We start from the raw sequence: 27627 nt of genomic DNA on the forward strand, positions 1-27627 counted from the left end.
GAGGCATTTTCGTGCAAGGTTTTGCACGATGGTGTCTTGTCCGAACCAATCCCGGTAACTGCTGGAGTGAGACAAGGATGTATCTTATCACCGCTACTTTTCCTCATCGTAATGGATGAGATTCTGACTGGATCGATTGACTGTGCACCGAACCGAGGATTGCCGTGGAATCCTTCAACAATGGAGCAACTGAACGACCTTGACCTGGCAGACGATATTGTTTTGCTCGCCCAAACACAACAAGACATTCAGAGCAAACTCGACGACCTCACCGAAAGTTCCAAGGCAGCAGGTCTCAAAGTCAATGTCGGAAAGACCAAGTCGATGGAGATCAACACAGGAAATCCCTCCAGTTTCATGGTAGCTGGGCAACAAGTTGAGAAAGTGGAGTGTTTCCAGTATCTTGGTAGCCAGATTACGCCTGATGGTGGTACCAGAAAAGACATCGAAACCCGGATCAGAAAGGCCCGATTTGCGTTTGCGAGTCTCCGAAACATCTGGCGGTCACGCCAGATCTCTCTACGAACAAAAATCCGAATCTTCAACTCAAACGTCAAATCCGTATTGCTGTACGGGTGCGAAACTTGGTGCACATATGCGGTGACGACGCGAAAACTGCAAGTATTTGTAAACCGCTGCCTGCGGAATATCATCCGCGCTTGGTGGCCTGGCAACTGGATCTCGAATGAGGAACTACATCGCCGGTGTCATCAAAGGGCGCTAGAAATCGAGATTCGGGAACGTAAGTGGAGATGGATCGAGCACACGCTGCGAAAAGATGAAAACGAGATTTGCAGAGAGGCGCTAGACTGGAATCCAGAAGGACATCGAAGAAGAGGCAGACCCAGAAACTCGTGGCGGCGAAGCCTAGCCGCTGAAATCCGAACTGTCGACGATAATCTTGACTGGGACCAGGTGAAGACGCTGGCTCCGGATCGTCAACAGTGGAGGTCTTTTACCACGGCCCTATGCACCGGAGGATCGGCGCGGGATCATTAAGTAAGTAAGTAAGTTGCCTACTTGTGGGCGTTTTACCCATAACAATTTCGGAAAGAGTCTTTCAAAGAGCGAAATTTTCAATACATTTCGAAATAACAAGTGATTCTTCAATTAATATAGAACTAGCTGACCCGGAGTGCTTTGCTACACCTTCCAAAAATAAATGTAATTTGTAAAATTTTAGATTTTTGTAAGCATTTTTTTTTAAATCAAACCTCATTATAGGTCAGAACCAACAACTTTGAAATAAGAGCTGCAGCTGGAGTTCCGAATTGCGATTCGAAGATGGTATATATTATTCACTGAAACTTGATCTCTAAATTTGTTTTTCAAGATCTAAAATTTGAACTCTGTTTATAAAGCTTCATAATGACTTAAATAATGTCAAAATTTATGGATTTTCCACCTTTTTTTTTTCTCAAAGTGGGAAGTTACGAACTTCCATAAAAACATTTGTCACATCTTTTATTGAGTTATGCCAAATATCCGTACGCAAAAAAGCTCTTTATCTTAAACTTACATGGGAATTCCTTCATCTTTTCCAATTTTGTCCCCCACTGCCTGAAGAAGGTAGGCTGATTTACCTGGCTCGAGTTTACATAAATTTCTAATTGAAAGAAAAAGATTCGCATATTAGAATTTATTGCATATTGTACTTTATGGAGGTAGAATTTTGAAAACCGTTCAGCGTGAATCGGGACAGTTTTTTTTAGTATATTCCTAATATTCTGTATTATGAGCACTTTCAGCTGATTAGCTTTAGATGGTGTATTTTTTGGAGTTGAAAAAATAAGCTATAGAAATTTGAAAAAAAAGATGAAAAGGATTTTTAAAAACTATTTTCAAACAGCTTTTTTCAACATCCTCGCCCTTCGAAGCAGTTTGAATATCTATCCTTTTTGCGCCAGAATTATGTTAAAAAAATGTTTCGCCATATGCCAACATTACAGCTTGAAGTTTTCCCAAACAGCACTTGACATGGTATGAAAATTTTCGATTTTATACAGTGCAAATTTCTTTTTTTTCAATAAATGTATTCAAGCAAAAAATATAAATATTTAAAAAAAAATATCAGCTGCATCACTAAATAAATTTTTAGCGTTTTTTTATTTTCTCTTTGAAAGTCAAATAAGGTACACAGGGGTAAGTGGGGACGGTTTTTCGTATAGTTCAACTTTAAAAAATCATTAAAAAATCAGCAGTGGATCAATTTTTATAAAATCGCATTCAATGTGATGCAGAACATGTTGTTTACAAATGCTGAAGAGATGAGCTTGATAGATGAAAAATGGAAAAACTTATCACGTGAATTGTTATGGACTGCTATGCTGGTGTCTTCACTTACTCCGCTTCATGGGGTAAGTGGGGACGGTAGATTTTCCCTTTGATTTTTCAGGAAATTTTCAACAAATTTATGTTTTCTTGGTTGAATATGTTACTTTATTGTTCGAACCGTCCAAAATTTTGAAAAAAGTTCATGGTAGTGATAATTGTGTGTAATTTATATTGCAACACACGAGATCCGATTTTATCGAAAATATATGCTTATTCCAGAAACACAAGTACTTTTCCTAGGGCTTGTGATATAGCTCAGTTGGCAAGTCTGTTGTCTCCTGAGCCGATGTCCGCGAGTTCGAGCCCAAGAGTAAACATCGAACACAGTTGTACCGGATAAGTTTTTCAATAACGATCCGCCAACTGCAACGTTGATAAAGTCGCGAATGCCATAAAGATGGTAAAACGACTATAATCGAAACAAAAAAAAAAAAAAAAAACAAGTACTTTTCCTATCTTTTCATGATCTGAATGCTAAATAAAGCTAAAATGTATTGAAAATTGAAAAAATATCTAAACATCAAGTATTATAAAGCCGTCCCCACTTACCCCAGGTAGGGTTTGGAGACAACATTTTAGATTTTTGAAAATAAACTCTTTTTTCTCATTTTTTAATCGTCGTTTCTTTTCCTAACTGGTTGTTTCTAATGTAAGGATTGTTTCAATGTAGAGTTTTTCGTCAAGAGCCAGCTAGTTTACGAGAAATTTGCGATTGAAAAAGATGCACATTAACTTCAAATCGTAGTTAAAAATAGAAAATTAACGAAAAGGCATCGTAAACATCCGTTAATGTCGGAACCGTATCTTTTTTACAGTTATTGGATAGATTACAAGTAAATTTAACATTCTGCATTAAAAGTTTGAATAAATAGTTGACAGTATTGTTTTAATAGCCACCGTCCCCACTTACCCCAGTGTACCTTATTCAAAATTGTTGGCAAAAACAAATTTCTAAGTTAACATTTGTCCCGTATGTTGGGGCAAGTGGAAATGCAAAACTAATTTTCAGATGCGTCAGAGTATTGGCTTTAAAATGGATTTTATACGTATTTCTGTTTGTTTGTTTTGTCAAGTTTCATGGATATATCTGCATTATTCCACTTTAGTTTCAACATTCGGAATACCCCTCCTGGTCTTTCCAACATATTGAATCATTTTGAAGATGAATTTCTTGAAAGTTCGAAGTTTGCCCTTGCCGAAGTTGACAGGAGGGAATATTGTTTTTAACACTTCAAGGGTATAATAAAAAATTCTCATAAACAGTTTGCTTCCAGTTGAATATCAGTTCTAAAGTCTTACTTTTCAAAAAAGAAGCGGATCAAAAGTCTGTTTTATGCAGCCATGTAACACAAAAACACTTTTCATGTTAAGTACGTAATGCAGAAAAAAATTTCTGCAATCAGTACTTTATGCGTCATGACATCACAAATATATCGAAAACTTAAAATTTTCGATTGTTTTCATTAGATTTTTCATTAAAAAAAAGTTTGTTACAGCTTACCCCTATTTCATAGGAGGATGAAAATCGCATGTTTTTGTAAAATTAAAAATAACTGGTGAAACCAATAATTTTTTGACTACGTCAATTCGATGATCCATCAATCTTAAAACTTTTGATGTACAAGTTTGAGTGTACAGTTAAATTATCAGGATATCGAACAAATCTGTAATAAAATCTCTAATCGATAATAATGATCCGTTCAGATGATATTTAAATGGTGTTTTTCTATATAAAATGCAGGTCAGCCAAGATTCTGCTCGCCTTAGTGCATAAATTAAGGCTTCTTCAGTATACGTATTTTGCCTTTTTCTATGCAATTCAAACAAAATTTTCAAATTTTTGACCCTGCGTCCAGATATTTCTCAGACACAGATTTTGCCCTGATTCTTGCTCAGAATACACCGATTTTACAGACTTTTAAAATTGAATTTAGAAATCAATATAGAAGTAGCGATCATATTTGCATCAGTTTCGGTTTTTACATTCGATTTTGGCAACATTCCCGAACATTTTGTGTTGCCAAAATCTAACGGTTTTTTTTTTCTTAAACTTTTATCTCTTATTTTTACAAAATTACAATTTTTTTATCATTAACGTTATTTTTAGTCAATTTGCGACCATTTTTAATTCATTTTTTATTACTTTTTATAATGTCTTCGATGCATTTTGAACTATTCTTGTTTGGTTTAAAATAGTTGTTTTTTAGGTCATTTTAGCTGTTTTTGTCATTCTTCATCATTTTCAATTGTTTTTTTTGTCATTTTTAGTCTTTTGTTTGAATTAGTTTTTAATTTTTTTTTAACTTTTCACCATTCTGTCAGATTCGAGTACCGTAAACTGAGGGAACTTTGATCACTTTTTTCATTAATTTTTAAATATTTTGGAAGGGGTTGTTTTTTCGTAATACCTAAAAGCTTTAAAACCCTTACTGAGGTGAGAAGTATTAAACATGATCATTGATTGCAGTAAATTAAAACGACATTGGTGGTTATAATTAAATGTTTGTTACAAAACCAGATTTCGAATTTTGGGATAATTTTGATCACACTGGATTTTACGTATCTCAACATCTTTAAATTTATTGTTTTGATGCCATTAAGTACAGAAGACTCAAAACATCGATAACAGTATTTTTTTTTTGGACTCAATTGAATTTTTCAACGTTTTCTTTCAAAAACAGATATAATCGAAAGATGGACAATGTTGTTGCATACATTTAGGGGCAAAAAATATAAACATTTTTCAATATTTTTTGGACTCAAAAACAAAAAAAAATTTACCTTCATGCAATTCCCTAAGTCTTCGTACTGCTCCCATGTTCTTTTTTTCTTCAAACATAACCATTTGATAGGGTTTTTAGCCATTTTTTCTATACGGGCTTTTTCATGGAAAATGACCGTTTTTTTTTCAATATCCTGAACTTATCATCAAATGACCATAAAAATAACACTTGAACTTAACCTTAACCAAGAAAAAAGTTGAACTTTCACATTTAACAACCCATTTGCTCCTAAATGTTTAGATTTGATCAGGAGAAATGTTTGTTTGTAAGCCTTCAAAAAACCAGATATTTCATGATATTAATATTATATTTTAAGTAATATAAAAAATCTCCTAATAACAACCAAATTTAGCTTATTTGTAACTCAATTTACAGGCTTTCAAACGTAGTAAACAGTTTTCAGATATTTTAACTTTATACTTAGTTAATGATGATTATCTGACAAAATTTCATGTTGATCAAAGTTACCCCGCTGATCAAAGTAACCCCAGTTTACGGTACTTTATAAATTGTTTAAAAAACTTTTGTTGTTTTGGTTGTATTTTATCATCATTTCAGAACGTAAAAACTTATATATGGTGCTTGTTTGAATTATATTGGTCCTGTTATAGAGAAAACTAAAAGGTAATGTCGCTTTCGATTTTGAAACATGTGCCAAAATCGTATGTTGCCAAAATTGAATGTTGCCGAACGGGGTCTGTACTTCTTAACTCGAGAGCAACCAAACATTTTATCTAACGACCCCCCTTCACCTTCCCCCGCTCACACGCATCGCTAAAGACTAGTTATGCACGGTAGAGTTGCCAGGTGTCCTGATTTTTCAGGATTTTCCCGATTTTAGAGAGATCGTCCTGATTTTTCAAAGACGCTTGGGTTGTGTTAATTTTGTGTCTTAATATAGCCTAACCCATTTAACCGGTGATAATCTATGGTTCGCATTCGCATTCGCATTCGCATAAACAGTCGCCTAAAACTTCGGTTGGTGCTACTCAGCAACTCTCCGTTTTATGAAAATACAGTTTTGAAATTTTACCATCTTCCCTTCTGAGATGATGTTAAACTTTCTGATCTATAATTTCGAAAGAAGCTAAAGTCTTTCAATTCGTTGCCTCAGATTATAAAATCTCTTAAACTGAAAAACCAGCCTCCACAGAATGTTGAAGGTGCCCTGGCCGAACCCTGCGGACTGTGAGAGGAAAGGGAAGGGTATATAAGTCGCTTTAAGTGACTCACGTTTACTTTAATGGTAGATGCAGAGATCTCTACGATCCACCCATAAACGTGGGGAGGTTTTAGACAGGTACAGTTGGGAAAAGTAAACCCTGGGAGATGCTAGGCCAGCATTGCGGGGGATGATTTGGTTCTACACCTCCTGATGTTTCCTACTGAATCTCCTAACTCTAACAGTGAAGCTTGGGAACAAAAATCACATATAATTAAAAAATAATTTAAATTTCGTCAAATGCAAAAATATTTATAAAAAAGTATTGCAAAATCCTTACTTTTTACTTTAGCGATCTTATAAAATTTCAAGACTAGTTTGTTGATCGAACATTCTACAGGTATATTCGATAAATGATATTTTTTAAATGTACAGTACATTAACAAAATTGTATTTGGAGTTTGGTAGTTATAATTTATGTTTCATTCGCTGTCTATATGAAAATTCATTGCACAATTTTCTATCTAGCCTCAATATATATTAATTATTTTCAGCAGTAAACGAGATAATATTTAAAAAAAATGCATTAAAGAAGAATTAAGAAAAAATCGTGAAATAAGTTACATTTAGAAATAAAAAAAGATCCTTAAACGTTTTAATCGAATTTATGAAAACTCAACTGATATTCTGACAATTATTCTAACAGTTTAGCTCCCTCAGAAACAAATTACGCGGTATTATTTGAACGGAAATTATGATTACATCAGGAAGTTGACCTTAGGAAAAGCTTCAATATGCAATTGTTCATTTAACTATTTAGAACTTCTTAGGATTGAGATGATGAGCGAGCTTGTTTCAAATTATGCGTGCCAATTTCAAACCAAGAAGTTAAAATTAAAGCGAATACTTAGCTTTAGGATTTCTGCTGTTGAACAACGAATGGGTGTATCGCTTGAATAAATTCTGCTGAGAAGGGACCGCTATCCACTGGATTATTAATTCCGTTTGAATGACTGCACCCTAGGAACAGCTGGCTGACTCTGGAGAATCCTCCGACACTACTGTTTGTTCGATTTCGGGTCTTTTTCACTGGCTTGATTTGATATATCTTGATATTTATGTAAAAAATTGATGTATTAAAATTTCACTTTTTATATAATCAAAAATTCAGAGCTTGGAAAAACACGTCTTTCATCAGTCGATGACTACTTCGATCAGCCAACCGGTGATAATTTATGGTTCCGATAATATTCGAGTAATGTTTTTCGATATTAATGTCAGCCATGATTCCGCACGCCTATTAGCATAAATTAAGGCATTATCAGTACCTGTATTTCGCCTATATTCATGCAATATAAGCAGAGATGCATGTTATTTCTATCAATTTAGTGGTGTCCTGAAAAATTTTGAATTTTCATATCGCCGTGTTCCGGTTTTTGTGGGTAACCTTTTCCTATATGTTTGATGGACCCGAATTCGATAAATCGCGAAAGTTTTTAAAAGTTCAATAAGACCTATACTTTAATTAACATGTTCTGATCTTCGACTAAATCTCGCAAAATTGATAGGTGAAAACTTGTTTTTAGCAATATTGCTCCTTTTAACGGCTCAGTCCTTTCTAAATTATTCCATGAATGGAATTACATGAAAAAGGCCCAAGATCAGGATCAGACAGGATCTATAATCGAGAATAATGAAATGTTTCGACTCCAATTGGTGATCAACAGAACGACCGACCGGCGGCGGCGGATGCAAATTAATTCCTGGAGACATAAAGTCCGGAAATACCTTACACAAATTCACCGCACCTCTCACAGAACAACATGACTTTGACCGGCTGCGCTCCCATAAAAAGCCCACTGCCACAGTTTGACCATTTGCTGCGTGGTAAATTAAACGACTGTGGCTAACCGGTAGACCTTAGAGCTTACCGATCGACAACTTCATGGTTCACTTTTGGTGCAGTTTCATTGTTTTTTTTTTTCATTCATCTCATTCATCATCATAGGTAAATGTAGGTATAAGCTCGACTGAATACCGGAGACTTGTAAGGTCCGTTAAGCGAGTAACTGAGCTGCGCCTAGCCGATTCTGCCAAAGGATTTAATGTTCAATTGGCGTGCTATCGAAAACAAACTATCAATAGGGTATCTATACCAATGGCTCGAACAGTTGTTACAATTGGCAGATTGAAACAGATGAGAACTACAGTTAAAAAAATCCAAACGGCTGTGAAGCACCCCATCGAAAAGGTGTGAATTATCGGTAAACCGAGCATGGCGAATGCAAATGATGGAGCCATGCAGTGATCCAATTCTTGATGGTGGTAAATTAACAGCGGGCGGCCACAGCTGGGAACCTTCTCATACGCCTCATACCTAATAGGTGCCGCAGCCCTTCGATGGAATCGATAAATCGGTATTGATTACAGACATATCTATGTATGTTTATTGGCGAATGTGGTTTCTTGTAGTTCATAAAACTGGCGTCGATCCAAGGACCGGCCACTTGTGCGATTTGACGAATGTTGTATCAGAGTAATTTACAAATCCATGAATGTTTACTAATTAGATAATTTTCATTCCAATCAATAGCGAATAAATAATTTGACAATTTATAAGTAGAAGGGTTGTTTACACGAACAATTGAATGGTTTTTCACGCTGGGCCAAACGTCAGTCGATAGAATACAAAAATAATAAGTATTGAAAATGTAACTTACTAGGATATTAAATTACTAGGTCAAGGAATCAACTTTGACGGGAAACATGTGGGATAATTAATAATTAAGTAAATTATTATCTTCTGTCTAGTTCTAGTACCCTTTTGAATAAAGCAATGGTATACGTCGCCTTATGTTTTACAAATTACGTCCATTTGGATGGCTAATTTGCTGACGTCCTTTGGGGAAGAATACAGGGATTTGTCAAAGGTATGAGAGGAAAGGGAAAGGGAAACTAGGCCGGGAGTGTGTTAATATTTAGGGATTTCAAAAGATAGAAAAATAAGCTATATTATCCCACAGTGGTCCAGAAGGGCCAAAGTTGGAACATTTGTCCTAGTACAGTTCCCCCACAATCATGGGTCACACACAATTATTAGTCACCGATCATTTGAACTGCTGATATCTTCTGAACTAAAAGAAACGTGCAGGGTTGTTTCGGCTTTTTTCTGATGAATCGCAGCATCTGGACCATCGTGCGTAGCATCGATTCGAAGCTGCCAATATTTTCGAAGATGCTGAATCGCTCGTTGACCACGCTCACCAATGCCTTCAGTTCTGGGATGTCCTCGATTTCGATGTTTGGCTTGTCGTCAGATAACCATGTAGCCTCGATGTTCTGCAGGAAGCACGGCCCGTGCCACCATTTATCGAAGTCGACAATCTCGTTCGGCATGACTCCTCGTGACAGGGCATCGGCTGGGTTCTCCTTCGTGCCAATGTGCCGCCACAAAGCTGGACTGGTCGTTTTTTGGATGTAATCTACTCGGTTAGAAACATATGTTTTGAGCTTAGTAGATGGTGTTTGGATCCAAGTTAATACTACCATGGAATCACTCCAAAGAATTATTTGATCAAAGGTAATTTCAAAAGATCGTTTCACATTTTCAATTATTTGAGCTAAAACAAGAGCGCCGCATAACTCGAGTCTTGGAATTGTTAACTGTTCCTCCTCTGTTTTTCGAATTGGAGCTATACGCAATTTTGAGCAAAGGAGCTGAACCGACACTTTATCTTCGCAATCGACCGATCTTACGTACGCGCAGGCTCCGTAGCCCGATTTCGAAGCGTCGGAGAAGCCATGTAATTCAATGGACTTCAATTGGTTGTTAGGGAGCACACACCTTGGGACTTGGATTTGGTCTACTTGTTGGATTTGAGAGCGAAATTTTAGCCACTTGTTTTTCAACCCTTCGTCTACAACGTCGTCCTAGCCATATCCGCTTTTCCATGCCTCCTGAACAATCAACTTGGCTGTCAGAATCACAGGGCCGATCAGTCCGATCGGGTCATACAGCTTTGCCACGTCTGACAGAATTTCACGCTTCGTACATCCGCAAGTCTTGAATTCGATGGATGAGAAATCAAGGACAAAGAGATCAGTGTTAGGCTGCCAGGTTAGCCCAAGTGTCTTTGTTGATTTGTCGTTCGAGAAAATTACCTTTTGTTCTTGATTTTCGCTGGGAACAGCATCCAGGATTTTGCTGTCGTTGGAGCACCATTTATGCAGAACCATCCCTCCGGAACAACACATTTCGATTAGTTCAGTTTGCAGAGTCCTTGCTTCGTCCGTGCTGTCCGCACCGGCCAATGCATCGTCCATATAGAAGTCAGTAGTACCACGAGCCGCAGCATAAGGAAAACGATCTTTCTCATCTTGGCAGAGTTGTAGAAGACATCTAGTAGCGCTGAAGGGAGCACAGGCCATGCCGTACGTGAGGGTTGTCAACTGATACACAGATATTTCACTATCAGGACTCGATCGCCACAGAATTTTTTGGAACCGTTGATCATCTTGGTGCATCTTTATCTACGGTACATTTTTGAAATATCAGCTGACATAGCGACTCGATGTTTTCGAAACCTCAAAATAATATCTGCCGAATTCTGTTGAATGGTTGGGCCGACCAAAAGATTATCATTCAGGGACTGACCGTTCGAAGTTTTTGAGGACGCATTGAAAACGACACGTAATTTGGTGGTGCTACTAGATGGTCGGAGGACAGGGTGGTGGGGAAGGAAGTACTGGTCTGGACCGTCAACCACTGTATCGATAGTTCCGATTTTTATCATATGGCCCATGGATAAATATTCGGTCATAAACGCTTTGTAGTCATCATACAATGTGGGGTTCTTGAGTAAGCGATATTCCATAGCAAGAAATCTTTGGTGAGCTAGATTTAAAGAATTGCCCAATGTAGCTCCCTTTCGAAACGGTAGTCTAGTCATATATGTACCATCAGCTGTTCTTTCGACCGTGTCACAAAAATGAGTTTCGGCTAATGCTTCCTCAGAGACTGCATCTGATGGTTGGAGTTCCTCAACTTCCCAAAATATTTTAAGTTTATCATGCAACTCTTCATTCGTCATACAATGCAGAAACAATCATTAGTTTCGGTAAACTCGCCCTGTCGCTCAATTATTCCACCAACTACCCAGCCGAACTTGGTTTCACGGAACGAAAACTTTCCATCCAAAAACTTTTGCCTTCCAGAAAACATTTCCCAGTACAATTCCATACCGAGAAGCATATCGATTCGCCCTGGTATGTTGAAAGAGGGGTCAGAGGGAATCACACCGTCAGGTAATTTCCAAGAAGACGTTTCAAAGGGTTGTAGAGGAAGATTCGCAGTGACGTTGTCTGCTTCAAGGAACTCGATAAATCTTGCGTAGTCACAGTGCCTGGACATAACAAAGGCTCGCACAATACGACGAATTTTTGAATGTTGGTGACACACTCCACTTAGTTCCATGTTAGTTGATCTAGACTTCAAGCTCAGCTTTTTGGCGCAGTCTTTAGTGATGATGTTGGCCATAGATGCACCATCTAACAAGGCACGACATTCAAACCGTTCGCCGTAAGAATTTTCAATCACGACGGTTGCAGTGTAAAGCAAAACCTGTTTGGATGTCACGGTTGCATGAGTCAATGAGGGGTTGGACGACGAGTTCTGGGTACTTTGAACTGAACGATTGGTTTGACCAGACGAGGTTGGGGCAGACCGGTAATTTTGACCATCAGGATTAGGAGGTTTCGGCTGATTATCGCGACCACGAGAGTTGGAATCATATTTCATATCGGGTTTCGGTTGGGAGAATGCAAGGTGCAGCAATGTGTGATGTCTGTCTGAGCATCGACGACAAGAGGAGCTAGGGCAGTCCGCCAAAAAATGCTTATTGCTCAGACAGTTGATGCATAAACGAAGTTCTTTCACCTTGCGTATACGTTCAGGGACGGAAAAGCCTCGAAACTTAAAACATTCGCTCAAAAAATGACTTCCACTGCAGAGAAAACATTTGTTCCGCTTTGGTTCTAGGCTCATAGCAGCATTTGACACAGGATCACGAGATGTATGCCGCAACCTTTGCGCCTGCGAGACTTGGGGACGAGGATTTCTTTCACCAGCTGACGCCTTTCCACACTCAAGACTTTCCAAAATTCTGCACCTGTCTTGGAGGAATGTAATTAAAGCTGTCCAGCTGGGGTAAGTCGAGTCTGTTTGTTGCATCTCAAAAGCCTTACGAGTTTCACGATCCAAACGACTGGTTACCAGGTGAACCAAAAAGACATCCGACGTTTTATCAAGGGAGAAGCCCAAAGCAGCAAGGGCTCGAATATGCTTCAGCACTCCATTCAAAAGCTCGCGCAGTGCCAAGGAGGATTCGTAATCAATCGATCTGATGCGGAATAATTCAGAGATATGTTTTTCGACTAACAATTTTTCGTTTTGGTAGCGATCCATCAGGGCTTTCCAAAGGGATTGAAAGGAGGGACGAACGGAGATAGTACAGCCTTTGAAAATCGTTTAAATGATCGTTGCGTTTAATTAAACTGGTGAACTGGTCCTTGAAGTAAAGCCAGTTCTCGCAATTACCGTCGAAAAGTGGAAGGGAAATTTCAGGCAATTTTATTGTGCTTTTATTGGGGGTTTCGGAAGAAGAAGGAACACTAAGTGGCTTTTTTTCATCTTCTTTATAGTGCAAAAGCTTCTTCTTAACTTGAATTCGCACTTCACGAACAATATCGTGGATGGTTTCAACTTGCATCTCAATATCTGGCACTTCTTCTTCTTTAACTAGACCAAAAAGTTTCAATTGATCGGACCGAAAATTGTCGTAGAGTTCAATAGAAGATTCAAGAATGTCTTCCAAGAGAATTTTTTCACCGGTCGCCACATCGAAATTTTCAACGACCAAAAGCATCCTTTTCAATTGCGTTTCGATGGAGGAGAGGGACCGGGTGAGAGAGGTAACTTGTTGCTTGGTAGAGGAACTCATTTTAACCGATCAATTGCTCACGACTTTTCTCAAAATTTAATCGAAATTTTTCGATTTACGATACGATTTACTCAACCGACGCGATCCGCGAAACGAACGTAGCTCAACAATTGCTCGAGATGCTATTTATTTAATTTGGGGGGAAAATGCTCAAATTGAAACGATCTTACCTTGTGGCGCTCGTCCAGCAAGACGCTTTACTCGACAGCGAACAAAGGCTGGAGTTAGAAAATGGCGTCCTTCCAATTGTTTCGCTTCTGTTCGGAAAAAGAAATAATCCTCAAAGCAGCGTCTTAAGTTTTTAGCAGCTTGAAGCTAAAATAGATTTTATTTGTGAGTATTTTAAACTTTAAACAATATTCAATAAATCTTACATTTAGTTTCCTTCTACTCGGGCACTCACTTTATCTTATGTGGAGATATGGATCAGGAAACGAACGACTATTTTCGATTATTTAGTCTCGAAACCTTTGTTATCAAATTTAGTATTAGTTAGGCAATTTAATTAACATTTTGAAGGTTACTTACGATACAATATTGTAACTAGCTATAGTTGATTGTAACGATCGAAGATCCGCAATTTCACTTTGCAGGTTAGATTCACTTGAAGTGACCTATTCGAAATAATATAAGTTAAGGGAACGTTCTTCGAGTAATACACTTTCACACTTACGATTTGCCTTGCAGAATATACAATTTTATGATAGTAAATCACTTCCTGCCTTTTAATCGCTTCCTTTTAATCACTCGATAAACTTAAATATTTGTAAACAGCCCTTTGCTACGCACGCTATCTCAAATCGATAAACTTTTTGCCGGTCTTTTTTTTCTATTTTGTTTCCCCGTTCTTGTTTACCTATTTCTGCAGCGCTTTCCGACAAGCCGCCGAGTCGCGCAGTTTTTACACGCTCAACAGTCCCCCACCCGTAAACCTGGTCCGGATGCAGTCTCTGGAGCCACCGGATCAGCGTTACCAACAGTATCAGAAGTTGCATGATGAGCGGCACTCTCTGGACCCATCGTCTGGACTCTGTCAGCAATCTCTAGTACCGCCAGATTCGCCGTTCCACGTCGAAAAACACCACCAGTTGTGCGTACCAAAGCTTGACGGACTCTTCCGTCACCAGAAACGATCGGCTCCTCGATGACTCCTCGAACCCATGCTTTGCGTCGACTGCCTTCGACCACGTATACGAGATCCCCTTTCTTTAGAGGATTTGTTTCGGAGAACCACTTGGACCGTTGGTTGACTGTCGGCACGTACTCTCTAATCCACCGCTTCCATAACTCGTCGGACAGCTGCTGCGATCTCTTGTAAGCATCCCGAAGTGCTTCTGCAGGATGCGTAGGTTGAATGACTTCATGCGGCTCGTTGGGATCTGAACCTCGCAGGAAGACATTTGGACAAAGTGCACCCATCACTGAGTCCGTGGTTACAAGAGTTAGGGGCCGGCTGTTGATCATGTCCTCAGTTTCAGCAAGCGTAGTCAGGAGGATTTCGTCGTTCAATCGACGCCCGTCGTCCAAAGCGGCCATGACTTGCTTCACCGAGCGCACCATCCTTTCCCACGTCCCTCCCATGTGGGGTGTTCCAGGTGGGATGAAGTGCCAACTCGTGATAGCAGTCGTAAATTCATCGGCACAAACAGCATCAATTTCTCGTACCCGTTGGATTATCTCCTTACTCGCACCTCGGAAGTTCGTCCCGTTGTCTGTGAAGTATTCGGAGGCTGGACCTCGGCGGCTGATGAAACGGCGAATCGCCATGATGCATGATTGCGCGGTAAGACTGTGGACTACTTCCAAATGCACCGCTCTAACAACCATGCACGTGAACACCGCTACCCAGCGTTTTTCTCTGCGGCGGCCGACGACGACTTCAACAGGACCCAGGTAATCAATGCCCACGAAGTTAAATGGACGTTTAAATGGAGTTAATCTTTGTACTGGAAGTGCAGCCATTCGTGGATTCTTCGGCAGACATTTTCGGACCTTACACCACACGCAGCTTCGTTCGGTTCGTCTTATCAAATTGGTAAGACCACTAATCAGAAAACGTTGCTTGATTTCATTCTTCACCGTCTCTCGAAATCCATGCCCAAACCTTTCATGGTATTGTTGAATTAAAAGATCCGTAACGTAGTGAGATCTTGGTAGAATTATCGGAAAGCGAAGATCGAAAGGGAGGAACTCTGCCTTTTCAGAACGACCTTCCATCCTCAACACACCATCGGCGTCGATCAAGGGCACAAGCTTGTAGAGAGGGCTGGACTTTTCTAGTGGAAACCAATTTTGAAAAGGTAATTCTGCATTCTTCTTCAATATCTTGATTTCGTCGCTGTACGACTCGCTCTGAGCCAATCTGAAGAGAGTATTTTCGGCACATCGATGCTCGTCTTGCCGCAACGGAACCACTACAAAGGGAATTTCAACCTTGATGAGCTTTTTAAGCTTTGGAGTCGAAAGGACTGCTTCGATGGATTTGCCAGCTGCTCTGCGCCGGCAGTTGGAGATGAATCGGAAAATGCACGCCACGGTGCGAACTGCAACGTTCCACTTCGAAAATCTAGTCACGTCGATAAAGCAACTTGGAAGCTCCACACCGTGAAAAAGGTGTATTGCCTTGATTTCCGTTCGTGTATTTGCAGCGGGAAGAGTCTGTTGAGGCCATTCCGTCGGCTGCTGGTACAGAAACTCCGGGCCACGAAACCATGAACCTTCGCTCGAAAGATCCGGAAGACGACCCCATTTGGTGAGCGAATCTGCTACATTTAGCTTGGTTGGAACGTAGCGCCAGTCTGTCAGCTTGGAGAGACTCAGAATTTCTCCGATACGGAAGCCGACGAACGGTTGATAACGACGTTGGTCGGATTGAATCCAGGAGAGAACAGTTCAAGAATCACTCCAGCAGAAAATTTGATGAATAGGAAGGGAATGGTTGTTCTTAACGGTGTGACTCAGGTGCGCTCCCAAGACTGCTGCTTTCAGTTCAAGCCGTGGAATGGAAAGAAGTTTTATCGGTGCTACTTTCGATCGAGCCATCACCAACGAACATTTTACAGTATTTTCCACACAAATCCGTAGATACGCGACGCTTCCGTACGCATTCTCCCCGGCATCACTGAAGATATGTAGCTGTATTTGGCCAAATCGGTCAGAAGGTGTCGATCCAAAGTTGCATCTTGGAATCCGAACACCCTCGACCAGAGAAAACATTGCGACCCACTGTCGCCACTTATCCAGGCACTCTCCGTCGATACGCTGGTCCCAGTCGCAACCCGCTCGCCACAGGTCTTGCATGAGCATCTTTCCCAACACCGTAAATGGAGCCAACAGGCCGATTGGATCGAACAGCGACATGACCGTGCTCAGGACTCCCCTTTTCTTTGGTGGTTCTGCCTCTGTAGCCGCTACGTTTGTGGGCACCGCAAAGGAAAACACGTCGTTCTGTGTGTCCCACATGATGCCGAGAACTCGTTCGTAATCCGTCACCTTGTCTTGGTTCAAATGGATTGACTCTCTGGAGCCACCACCCACTCCCAAACTTCGAAGAACAGCTGTAGAATTAGACGTCCAGTTGGTGATCTCGAATCCACCTTTCGAGTGGATCCAACGTACCTCTCTGGTTCGCTCGATGGCTTCCTCTTCGGTGTCGAAGCTGTCGTAGTAGTCATCGACATAATGGCGGTGAACGATGGCCTGTGCTGCTGCTGGATAGCGAGTGGAAAACTGCTGGGCATTCAGGTTCTTGACGTATTCGCCGAGCATGGAGAACTGGCAGCGCCGAAGGCGGCCACGTCCATGACGAAAACGGTAGGATGATCGTCTTCCGGGAACCGGAAAAGAAACCTTTGCGCCTGCTTATCTGCCTCTCTAATCCTGAGCTGATGGTACATCTCTTTGATGTCACCTCCCACTGCAACTCGTCGCTCTCGAAACTTGCTGATGACCGCCGGAAGTGATGCCAATAGATCGGGGCCTTTGAGCAGGAAAGAATTGAGTGAAACACCTTGCGATTTGGCCGCCGCGTCCCACACCAAACGTACCTTATGCGGTTTCTTAGGATTCAGCACGACATTAAGAGGAAGATACCACACGGAAGAAGGATTGGTACTTTTCAGCTCTTCTGCCGTGGCCTTATGACAGTAGCCTTTGGTCAGGTAGTATTCAATCTGCTGGTTCACGTTCTGCTTCATATGCGGCTCTCGTTGAAAACGTCGTTCCAGGCTCTTCAGTCGGTTTAGCGCCATCGGATAGCTATCTGGAAAAACAGGCTCCTGCTTCCAAAGTAGCCCCGTTTCGAAGCGGTCTCCTACTCGGACAGTTGTCGATTCCAGGGTCTCACGGGCCCTCCGGATCTCCTCCGATTCTATGGGGTTGCCTTGTGCTATCTGAAGCTCTTCCTGAGCGTACTGCTCCGCCATCAGATCGTGAAGCTGACGATTGTTCAAGCTTTGAACAAGATGATGGTTCAAATAGTGATTCTGCTGCTGCTCCAGTCTCGAATCAGGACCGTAGATTGCCCAACCCAACGCTGAACGTACGGCTATCGGTTCTCCTGGTGCACCAACCTTGGACTCCAGAGGAGCGAATAGATGAAGGTTGTCGAGGCCGATAAGTACTCTGGGAACTTCCATTTTGGTACTCGACAAAGGAACTCCATCTAAGTGGTGATATTTATCTACGATACTTCTGTAACAGGCCCTATGTAGAGGCAGCTTCAATTCTCCGACAGTGTGGGCAGACGACATCATGAACTTTCTACGAGAATCCACGGCAGATACCAGCAGGTCGATTTTCCTCGAACTATCTTCATTCCGCTTAACATTTCCTGTCCACACGATGACCAGGGGTTCCGGAGTTCCCTCGACGCCCAACGAATCTGCTAGAGAGCTCTCAACAAGTGTTGTTGAAGCTCCTTCGTCCAGGAACGCCAAGGTTTGAACCGCCTTTCCTCCATGATGCAAAGTAATCGGTATCATTCTGAAGATTACTGACCGATCGACATTGTAATGTGGGTTGCACTCCGCTACGGTAACGTTAACTGCTTCCTCGTGCCTGTGCAGCAGCGTGTGGTGATTTCCTTTGCAGCTCCGTATCTCGCACCGTACTTTGAAGGTGCACTTCATCTTCCCATGGTCACACAGACAAATGTTGCACAGCTTGAGTCTATCAACCAACCTTTGACGATCCGGTAATGAAAGTGACGCAAAATCGTCACAGAACCTTAGTTTGTGGTCTGTGCGATTGCACATCGGGCAGGGCTTTCTCGTTCTCGCCGGCATCGTATTCTGCACGACCGGAAACACTTTAGTGTCGTGGGCATTCACGCGCTCCTTCCTTTTGTACATTCGCCGTCCTTCCGCAACCGCAGTGTTCTGCTCTCCGTTGAAGTCAGCCACCTCAGAAACTTCCGACACGATTCCCTTCATGAAATCAGCAAACATACGAAGAGGAAGATCAGTCCTACCTCTCTTAAAGCGTACCCAATCCAATTGATAATCGGATGGCAGCTTATCGACGAGTTCCGCTACCAGCATGGGGTTGCTCAAGTGGTCGTGTAGCTTGGCCGCAACAAGGTGATCACACAACTGCTTTACCGTGATCCCGAAGTACAGGAACGACTCTAACTTGTCCACTCGAGGGGCTTGTACCTTCCGTACTTTCGCCATCAGTGACTTCAACAGCTTTTCCGGATTACCGAACAGTTGACGCAGATCTTCGATGACCTCAGGCACCGACTCAGGCATGAGCAACCGGCTTTGAACTGCTTCCTTGGCTAGTCCTTGAAGGCTGTCTTGAAGTCTCTTCAAATTGTCGGTATTTGTGTACCCACACGCCTCCGTGGTGTATTCGAAGCAGCTGATGAATTGGGGCCACACCTCTGGCTCGCCTCGAAAAGTAGGAAGATGTTTGGACGCAGCTTGTCGTGCAGCCAACTGTTCTTTAGTCGGCCCTGAACTTACACTACAAGCTCGTCCTAACGTGTTACGTTCTAACAACTTCCTAATCAAAGCCTGTTCAAGCTTTTCTAGCTCAGACTCTTCTGGTTCGGATGCTTCCGGCTCCTGTTGCGATCCATTTGCCTTCAAATAATGCTCCAACAGCTCTTTGAAACGATGGTCGGTATCCACATTCTTCTTCTTCTCCGCTTGAGCCTCGCCTTTCGATGACGTCGCCAATGGTTCGTGTTTGCGTTGGCGTCCCATCCCGCTCTGTTCCGAATCTGTCTCGCCATGCCGTTCCACCAACGCGTTACGCACAGTGAGAGGGAAACTCCTTGGCGCTGCTGCCGGCTTCTTGGGGTAAGCTCCGCGGGGATCTTCTTGCGTCTCTACCCACGCCTTCGTCTTCGCGGAACCAACATCCGGATCGCTGTCCTCTTCTTCGCTCTCAAACTCCTGACTCAGATCGGCTTTCATTTTCCGGAACTGGTCGCGCATCTGCTTCTGCCGGATCAAGAAGTCCTTGTGGTCCGCCAACTGCTGTTCCAGTTGCAGCTTCTCCTGGCGAAGTTTCTCCTCCTGCATCTTTTGTTGCAGTGCACGCCTTTTCTCGTTCACCGATCTCTCCAATTCCAAGCGTCTGTCGTGCAGCATTTTTTCCTCCTGCAGTTGCTGCTCGATCGCAGCCGATTCTTGTTCGAGAAGGCTCAGAGATTCTTGAATCGATGGCCGACCTTCTCGAAGCTCCGTTCCGACATCGCTTTTCGCACTTCCCGTCCGTTTGGAAACGTTCTTTTTAATTGGTTTCCTTATTTTGGGAACGTGCAACAAGTTACTGCATTTCGTGCAGTTCCATGGCACACTCTTCACTGCATCGGTAACTCCCGCGCATTGATAGTGGCTCCAAAAGTTACACATGTCGCATTGGACCATGTCATCTTCACTATCAACTGCCTCGCAATACATGCAGTTGTGATTGTTGACCGATTTCTCCACATTCTTGAGCGTATCATTCGCCGGATCCGACATCTCAAGGTTATGTCCGGAAGATTGTAAATCTTCAAGTGTTCGGAAAAAGAAATAATCCTCAAAGCAGCGTCTTAAGTTTTTAGCAGCTTGAAGCTAAAATAGATTTTATTTGTGAGTATTTTAAACTTTAAACAATATTCAATAAATCTTACATTTAGTTTCCTTCTACTCGGGCACTCACTTTATCTTATGTGGAGATATGGATCAGGAAACGAACGACTATTTTCGATTATTTAGTCTCGAAACCTTTGTTATCAAATTTAGTATTAGTTAGGCAATTTAATTAACATTTTGAAGGTTACTTACGATACAATATTGTAACTAGCTATAGTTGATTGTAACGATCGAAGATCCGCAATTTCACTTTGCAGGTTAGATTCACTTGAAGTGACCTATTCGAAATAATATAAGTTAAGGGAACGTTCTTCGAGTAATACACTTTCACACTTACGATTTGCCTTGCAGAATATACAATTTTATGATAGTAAATCACTTCCTGCCTTTTAATCGCTTCCTTTTAATCACTCGATAAACTTAAATATTTGTAAACAGCCCTTTGCTACGCACGCTATCTCAAATCGATAAACTTTTTGCCGGTCTTTTTTTTCTATTTTGTTTCCCCGTTCTTGTTTACCTATTTCTGCAGCGCTTTCCGACAAGCCGCCGAGTCGCGCAGTTTTTACACGCTCAACAGCTTCAATTGTTAGCGATAGCGTCCTCCTTTTGTTCAGGTGGCGTCCCCTCAACTAAAATGGCGAATTTTATCCGACCCACCGATGCCTGTTCTCCAGTCCGGATTCTAGTTCTGCAGCGTTCCGCCGTAATATCACTGATTTTATGATCACTAATTAATCACTGATAGTCCAGTCCTTTGTTTTTCGTTTCTTTTTAATTTCACTTTTTTCTACACTTATCGACTTTTCGCCGATTTTGCAGTCCACAAATGTAGCAGCGCACTTTTTCCGTCCGGTCAATAAAAGAACGCACACTTTTTCTGGCGGTTCAATGTCCGTGAAGTCCAACAAAACTTTCGATTTCTTATCACAAACTGTCCGCTTTTGTTACAACAACACTAACTGTCCGTTCATTGACCTCTCAAAACTGTCCAGTAAATGCAGTCCAGCAAGCACAAATTTTCTTCCCAGCTACTGGGTTTGCACTCAACAAAATGGAGTAGCGCGCCGCTACTTTTGTTCGCACACAAAGCACTCTTTGCAAACGTTTCGATGACGCTCGATTTTCGCTCGAAAAAATTATCACCGAATCCGCTTAAACTTTTCACTTTCCGATTTTATCCGTAGGTACACCGATTAACAATTCTATCCGGTTCGAAGGACCACTTTATGTTCGGGTATTTCTGGACCGAAAAGAAATTAAACACGCAAACTAAAATTTTGGATTCGTCCGCCGTTTATTCTTCGATAGTTGAAAGTGAACTAACTGCGCAGTTGCCGGGACCCGGCTTTATCTACCTTCTTCGTCGTCATTCCATACGCGGGTGCGTATGTGTTGGTGTTGTCGGTTCGATACGCACGGTACCGCTGTCAAGTGATGATTTCGGTTCGCTATAATTTGTCGTCCGTAAATGCCTCAACACTATTAATGTTAAATACAAAAAGAACATTTTATAATTGAACTAAATAAATTAGATTTGGTGGACATTATTCTTTCGAGCTGGAATATTTGTCGCTTGCCTACTTTCAGGTGCCAGCTAAGCTTAAGGTGGAATGCGTTCACATCCACCTTTGCTTTTCCTGAGTGTTCTTGATGTGGTGGTGTGGGGCAAGACGCTCAACTGGTAACACATTTTAAGAAAATTCAGACACTAGAGGCTGCCCCTCTTTCAGAAATCTTCAGAAAAGACTCTTTTTAAAACTGTCATGACATTATCATAGAATTTTATTTGTTTTTTATCCATTTTTTCTCCCAATCATGAAGCGCTTTTTCATCCAGGCGAAAAAGCAAGTTAAAATTTGAGCTTTTTTTTCTTGTTTCGCAAATTGTAGCTTTAAGAGTCCGAAATTCTAGGCAAAAATTTTAAATGAGGTAGAAAATGCTTCAACAGTCGCACAACGATTTTTGTAATTTTTCTACTGTATATTTGGTTGTTTTAAATGGTTCATGTTTCATTACACAGAAAATTTTTGCCTCGATTTCCAGCAAAAAAAATTTCTGGGAACGTTCAGCAATCCAAATTTTTGCTGGAAACCAGCAATCGGTTTTCTAATTGCTGGAATTTTCAGCATTCGGTTGTGTTCTTGTCATTTTTGCTGGAAAATCAGCAATCGGTTTTCAAATTGCTGGACTTTCCAGCAATTGATCTAGTTTGCTGGAAAATCAGCAATCGAGTTGTCAAATTAGAATCTATTTGTTTTCGTACGCTGAAGCAAGGGAGATTCTATTTACGAATTTTTGTTAGATTAAATAATATAATTATTTTTATTTTCCTCTATATTCTAGCAACCCGACATCAAGTTAAGGGTGAGTTTTATTGGACTGGTAGATATTTCATAAAAGATACTAATCTAAGCTGTTTTTACAGGTGCCGGATGATCAACACTTTGGCACAACGCTGCCACCCAAGTGCCGATGTTAGAAAGTTGACAAGAAAATTGTGTTTCTGGAAATAAATAAATCCCTTTTTGAAAAAGCGGAGAAAATAATTGTTTTTATTGCTAATCATATGCACAGCCAATAATCAAAATATAATTTTGAATTGAAATTAAATATAAATTTGATACTATAAATACAGCCGGTTGTGTTGAAAGAAATTGCTGGTTTCCAGCAATCTGGTTTGCTGATTTTCCAGCAACTTGAATTGCTGGAAACCAGCGTTGACGTTTGCTGTTTTTTCCAGCGATTTAAATTGCTGGAAATTTTGATGGAAAGTCGGCGGGACAAAAACCAGCAAAATTTTGCTGGTTACCAGGCAAAAAAAATTTGCTGTGTACCTAGTGTTCAATATCCTGTACCTGTTAAATTACTAGTGGCTCTACCCCTAATTATGTGTTTTTCTTTCTGTTTTATTTACAGAAACGGATTCCCAGTCACCCAAATTGCGACCGTACCCTAGTTGGAGCGCTCACCGGCAGATGGTGGACGAGGAAGGTCCCGAGATAGTGTCTCCCTTCCGGTTGAGGGCCGATCGTTGCGGTCGCCTCTGGGTTCTGGACACCGGTGTAGATGATCTTCTCGGCGAAGCCAAGTCCGTTGCCCCAACTTCACTGCTGGTGTACGATCTTCACAACGACAATTTGCTGCGACGATACAAATTCCCCAAGGACCACATCAAGGAGAGTTCCTTCTATGCCAACATTGCCGTCGAAGATTCCGATTGCGAGGACACTTTCGCGTATGCTGCTGATCTTGGAGCACCGGGATTGGTAGTTTATTCCTGGAAGCTGCAGGAATCGTGGAGAGTTCAGCATCACTTCTTCCATCCAGATCCGCTGGCCGGAAACTACACGATTAATGGCATATCGTTCCAATGGGATGATGGACTTTTCGGGATGGCTCTTTCGAGGCCTCAAAACGATAGCTTTTCGATGATGTTTTTCCACCCATTGAGCTCGACCAACGAGTTCGCTGTTTCAACCAGAGTGCTGAGGAACCAAACGTTGGCAACATCGGACAAAATCTATCGAGATTTCAAGAACCTCGGTTCCAGAGGTCCAAACGGTCAGGCAGGTGTTGCTTTCCTCGATCAGAAGACGGGAGTGATTTTCTATGCTCTTCCAAACTTGAATGCCGTTGCCTGTTGGAAGACCTCGAATCGGGCTTACACGATCAAATCGCTGGGACGAGTTTACATGAGCGCAATCGATATGGTTTTCCCCAACGATGTAAAGGTTGATGATGAGAGCAACTTGTGGGTGTTGTCCGATCGATTACACCGGTACATGTACAGCAAGCTGGATCCGAAGGAAGTGAATTTCCGTATCTTGACCGCCACTGTTAAGGATGCCATCGAAAATACCGCCTGCGATACCAAGATTAAGCCCCTCACAGATATCATCACTAATCTGGGTGACATTCTGCGACCTGCAATGACAACAGTAGCCCCCAAGGGAAAATCAGACGCTGGTCAAGCGATCGTTTCCTATACGTTAATCGCGCTTTCTCTACTGATCAGTCAACGCGCTGTGCTGTAGATATCATGTATAACAGATTGGAGGTGCTCAATTGTTGTATATAAGTTTTAATCATTCCTTACGGATAAGCCGAACCCGAATTTTAAGCTGAAGTAGAGCAAGATATCAACTGTTTTAAACAGTTTTTTAAATGAATGCTTCAGACAGTTTAATCAAACGTTGTATTTGAATCGTGAAAGCGATTTTCTTTAATATTCCTTCTTGTATGTATAACAAATTTTATTCATTGTTGTTAGAATTTAGACAACAACCTATATAAATTAAATATTCATTACCCTGAAAGAACACATAAAGGAACTTTTGCATATTTGATAAACCTACTTTAAAATGAAATTTTTATCCTATTTTACAGTTATTTGACATTGTTCAACAGATCGATGAATGAGCAGCCATTCTATAAAAAATGTCCTAACAAACGATTTTTAAAATTTTCTTGACCTTAGTAAACAAGCGTTGTCGCATGAAATGATAAAACGAAAATAGTTGATAATCCCATTTTTTTTTTTTTAATTTGAAATTATTGCGGATAACTTCTGATGTGAAAGTCTATGTCGCTGTTATGTATGTACTCTATTTTATCGAACTAAGTAGTTTTTTTTCTTAAATTCATCATGAATAGCTCAACGATATTTGTTCAGTAAACAACAATAAACTTTAATGATTGTTTAAATGTTTTCACAATATTCGAAAATTTGCAGACGTTGTTTATTAACAATTTTAATGATTTTACAATAAGAAGAAATACAAATTATCCCAGAAGAACAAACATTCCAGAAAACAGTTTCAAAACAGAGCAGTCAGAGTCAGATAGATCTAAGCTTTCAGGTTCTTAATCATTGTTACTTACTATAGGTAGAAAGAAGCCGCTAGTTCATTAATGAAATTATTTGTAAATTTTGTAAATTATTTTAGCTTTACACTTTTTAGGTTACGTATTGTATAAAATAGCATAGAAGCTCAACTTTCGACAAAGATACGGATTTGATGGATTCGAAATTGAGAACAAATAAAAAATCTGGTGTCTTTTTGAAGTTGATGATTTTATAAAAGTGCTGAAGAGAAACAATAGTATAATTATTTTTGAATATATTAAAAAACACATTTGACATAAAGAATACAGTTTCTAGAAGGATGCATTTGAATGTACTTAATAGCATATTTGTGATTCATACAAATATTTTAACACATATTACTACAGCTTTTAAGCGCTAAATCAAACATCAGAGATGCATTTCGAGTGACCCGTTGTGAACCCAGTGACCCCCAGAAATTTGATGTAAAACATTCAATAAAATTGATCCACGAAAATTTGCGTTTTTGTTCTTTTATTTTCCAAAACTTGTGTGTGTGCCGTTAAGACCTCGCCCAATAAAAAGTCGTGTTAGGAGAATGGAGAAAAACTAACCTGTGTCAAAAATTCTAGTGTTTGCGCGTTGCAAAAGTGGTCGAAAAATGTGCATTGTTCATGCTTTAAAAACAAAGTCCGATACAAAATATATTCAAATCTGTTTTATCATATTTATGGAAACACATTTTGGCCTTGCTTTATGTTTTATTAAAACATTTTAATAATACTATTGAAAATTATTGAAATGCATGACCAAGTTTGAAAAAAAAAGTCAGTCCTTACAATTTAAACAGCTGTAACCTCCCACTCCCTGAACCAAATTTCAAAAAAAAACTTTGTATTGTACATTTTTTATACTAAAAATTTAACAAATTTTGGCAACAAATTATAATTTGCTCTCATACGCTGAAATTCATCGTAAGCAAATGGTTATGAAGTTTATTTTTCATGATGATCAAATTAAAAAAAAAACTTGTGAACTTTTTTGCAATTTTACCCTAAACTGGGGGAACTTTAACTAAGTCTTGAGTTAAAATATCTGAAATTTGAAAGCCTATAAATTGAGTTCAAATAGGCTAAATTTGGTTTGTAGTTGGAGATTTTTTTATATTACCCAAAATGTAGTTTAGAAGTTTTAAACATCTGTTTTTTTTTCGAAGACTCACTCTCCTGATAAAATGATAGTATTTAGAAGCAAATGGGTTGTTTTATATGCATGTTTACTTTTCTTTTCCTTTGTATAGGTAAAGTTTTATAGTTATTTTTATGGTCAGTCTATGATAATTTTAGGATATTGAAAAAAACGGACACTTTCTATGAGAAAGCATGTATATGCAGAAAAAATGGCTATAAACCCTTTAAAATTGCTAAGTTTCAATAAAAAAAAACATAAGAACAGTTGGAGGACCTAGGGAATTGCATGAAGATAAAATTTCAGTTGTTTTTTATGCCAAAAAATATTGAGAAATGTTTATAATTATTGCCCCTAAATGTATGCAGCAACATTGTCCATCTTTTGAGTATAATTGTTTTTGAACGAAAACGTTGACAAATTCAATTGAGTCCAAACAAAAAACTACTTTTTATGATGCTTAAACAATAATGTTAAAGATGTTAAGATACGTTAAAACCATAGTGATCATATTTACCCCGAAACATGAAATCTGGTTTTGTAACAAACAATTAATTATATCCACTAATTTCGTTTGAATTTTCTGTTATCAATGATCGTGATTTATACTCCTTACGTCAATAAGTTTTTTAAAACTTTTTGGTGTTACAAAAAAGCAACCTCCAAAATATTCGAAAATGAACTAAAAAGGGATCAAAGTTCCCCTAGTTTTCGGTAGTTTTAAAAAGTAAATTATAAAGAAAGAGGAAAATAGTTTTTTTCATCATGTAGGTACCTACATGATTCCAAATTTTTAAATTATTTTAAATTATGATGAAAAATCATTAAATGAAGGTTAGTTCTGTTAGTTAATACTATTCTTTAGTGAAGAGTGTAATCAATTGCAATTGAGATAGCCAAGGATTCAGAAGGTATCAAACCTTATACAGGATTTTAATTTAAAATGTCAATTTTATTGTGTGGTTGAGCTGAAAGCTGAGCAGTATCGGTGACACAGTTGGTGTAGAACTTGCAATCCAGTAGTGTTGGTCAAAAATCTGAAAAGATTTTTCGGCTGTTTAGCATGATAGATTGCCTTGTGACCTTTAAAATAAAGGCAAACTGATTTTGGAAGATTTTTGCGTCCTGAAAACGATTTTTTGTCAGATTTTTTTCTATCACATCTAATTTTCTTGCGTTTAGTAATGTTAAAACTTATCAGTTTAGAGAGAAATCGATCAATGATAACTGATCAATAATGTTCCCG

At 40.0% G+C, this 27627-nt stretch overlaps 1 protein-coding gene across 2 annotated transcripts in view; it reads left to right on the forward strand.

Moving 5' to 3' along the window:
• The window catches only part of LOC129746367 (protein yellow), a 91788-nt gene extending 66078 nt beyond the window's left edge, over positions 1 to 25710 (forward strand). For both annotated transcript variants that reach the window (XM_055739995.1, XM_055739994.1), the window contains exon 4: positions 23285 to 25710. In XM_055739995.1, coding sequence (XP_055595970.1) covers positions 23285 to 24402 — 1118 coding nt within the window. In that variant the 3' untranslated portion in view covers positions 24403 to 25710. The remainder of the gene's footprint in view (positions 1 to 23284) is intronic.
• Positions 25711 to 27627: the final 1917 nt, after the last annotated feature.

The sequence above is a fragment of the Uranotaenia lowii genome, chromosome 2, assembly GCF_029784155.1.
Source record: "Uranotaenia lowii strain MFRU-FL chromosome 2, ASM2978415v1, whole genome shotgun sequence".
Lineage (NCBI taxonomy): Eukaryota > Metazoa > Arthropoda > Insecta > Diptera > Culicidae > Uranotaenia > Uranotaenia lowii.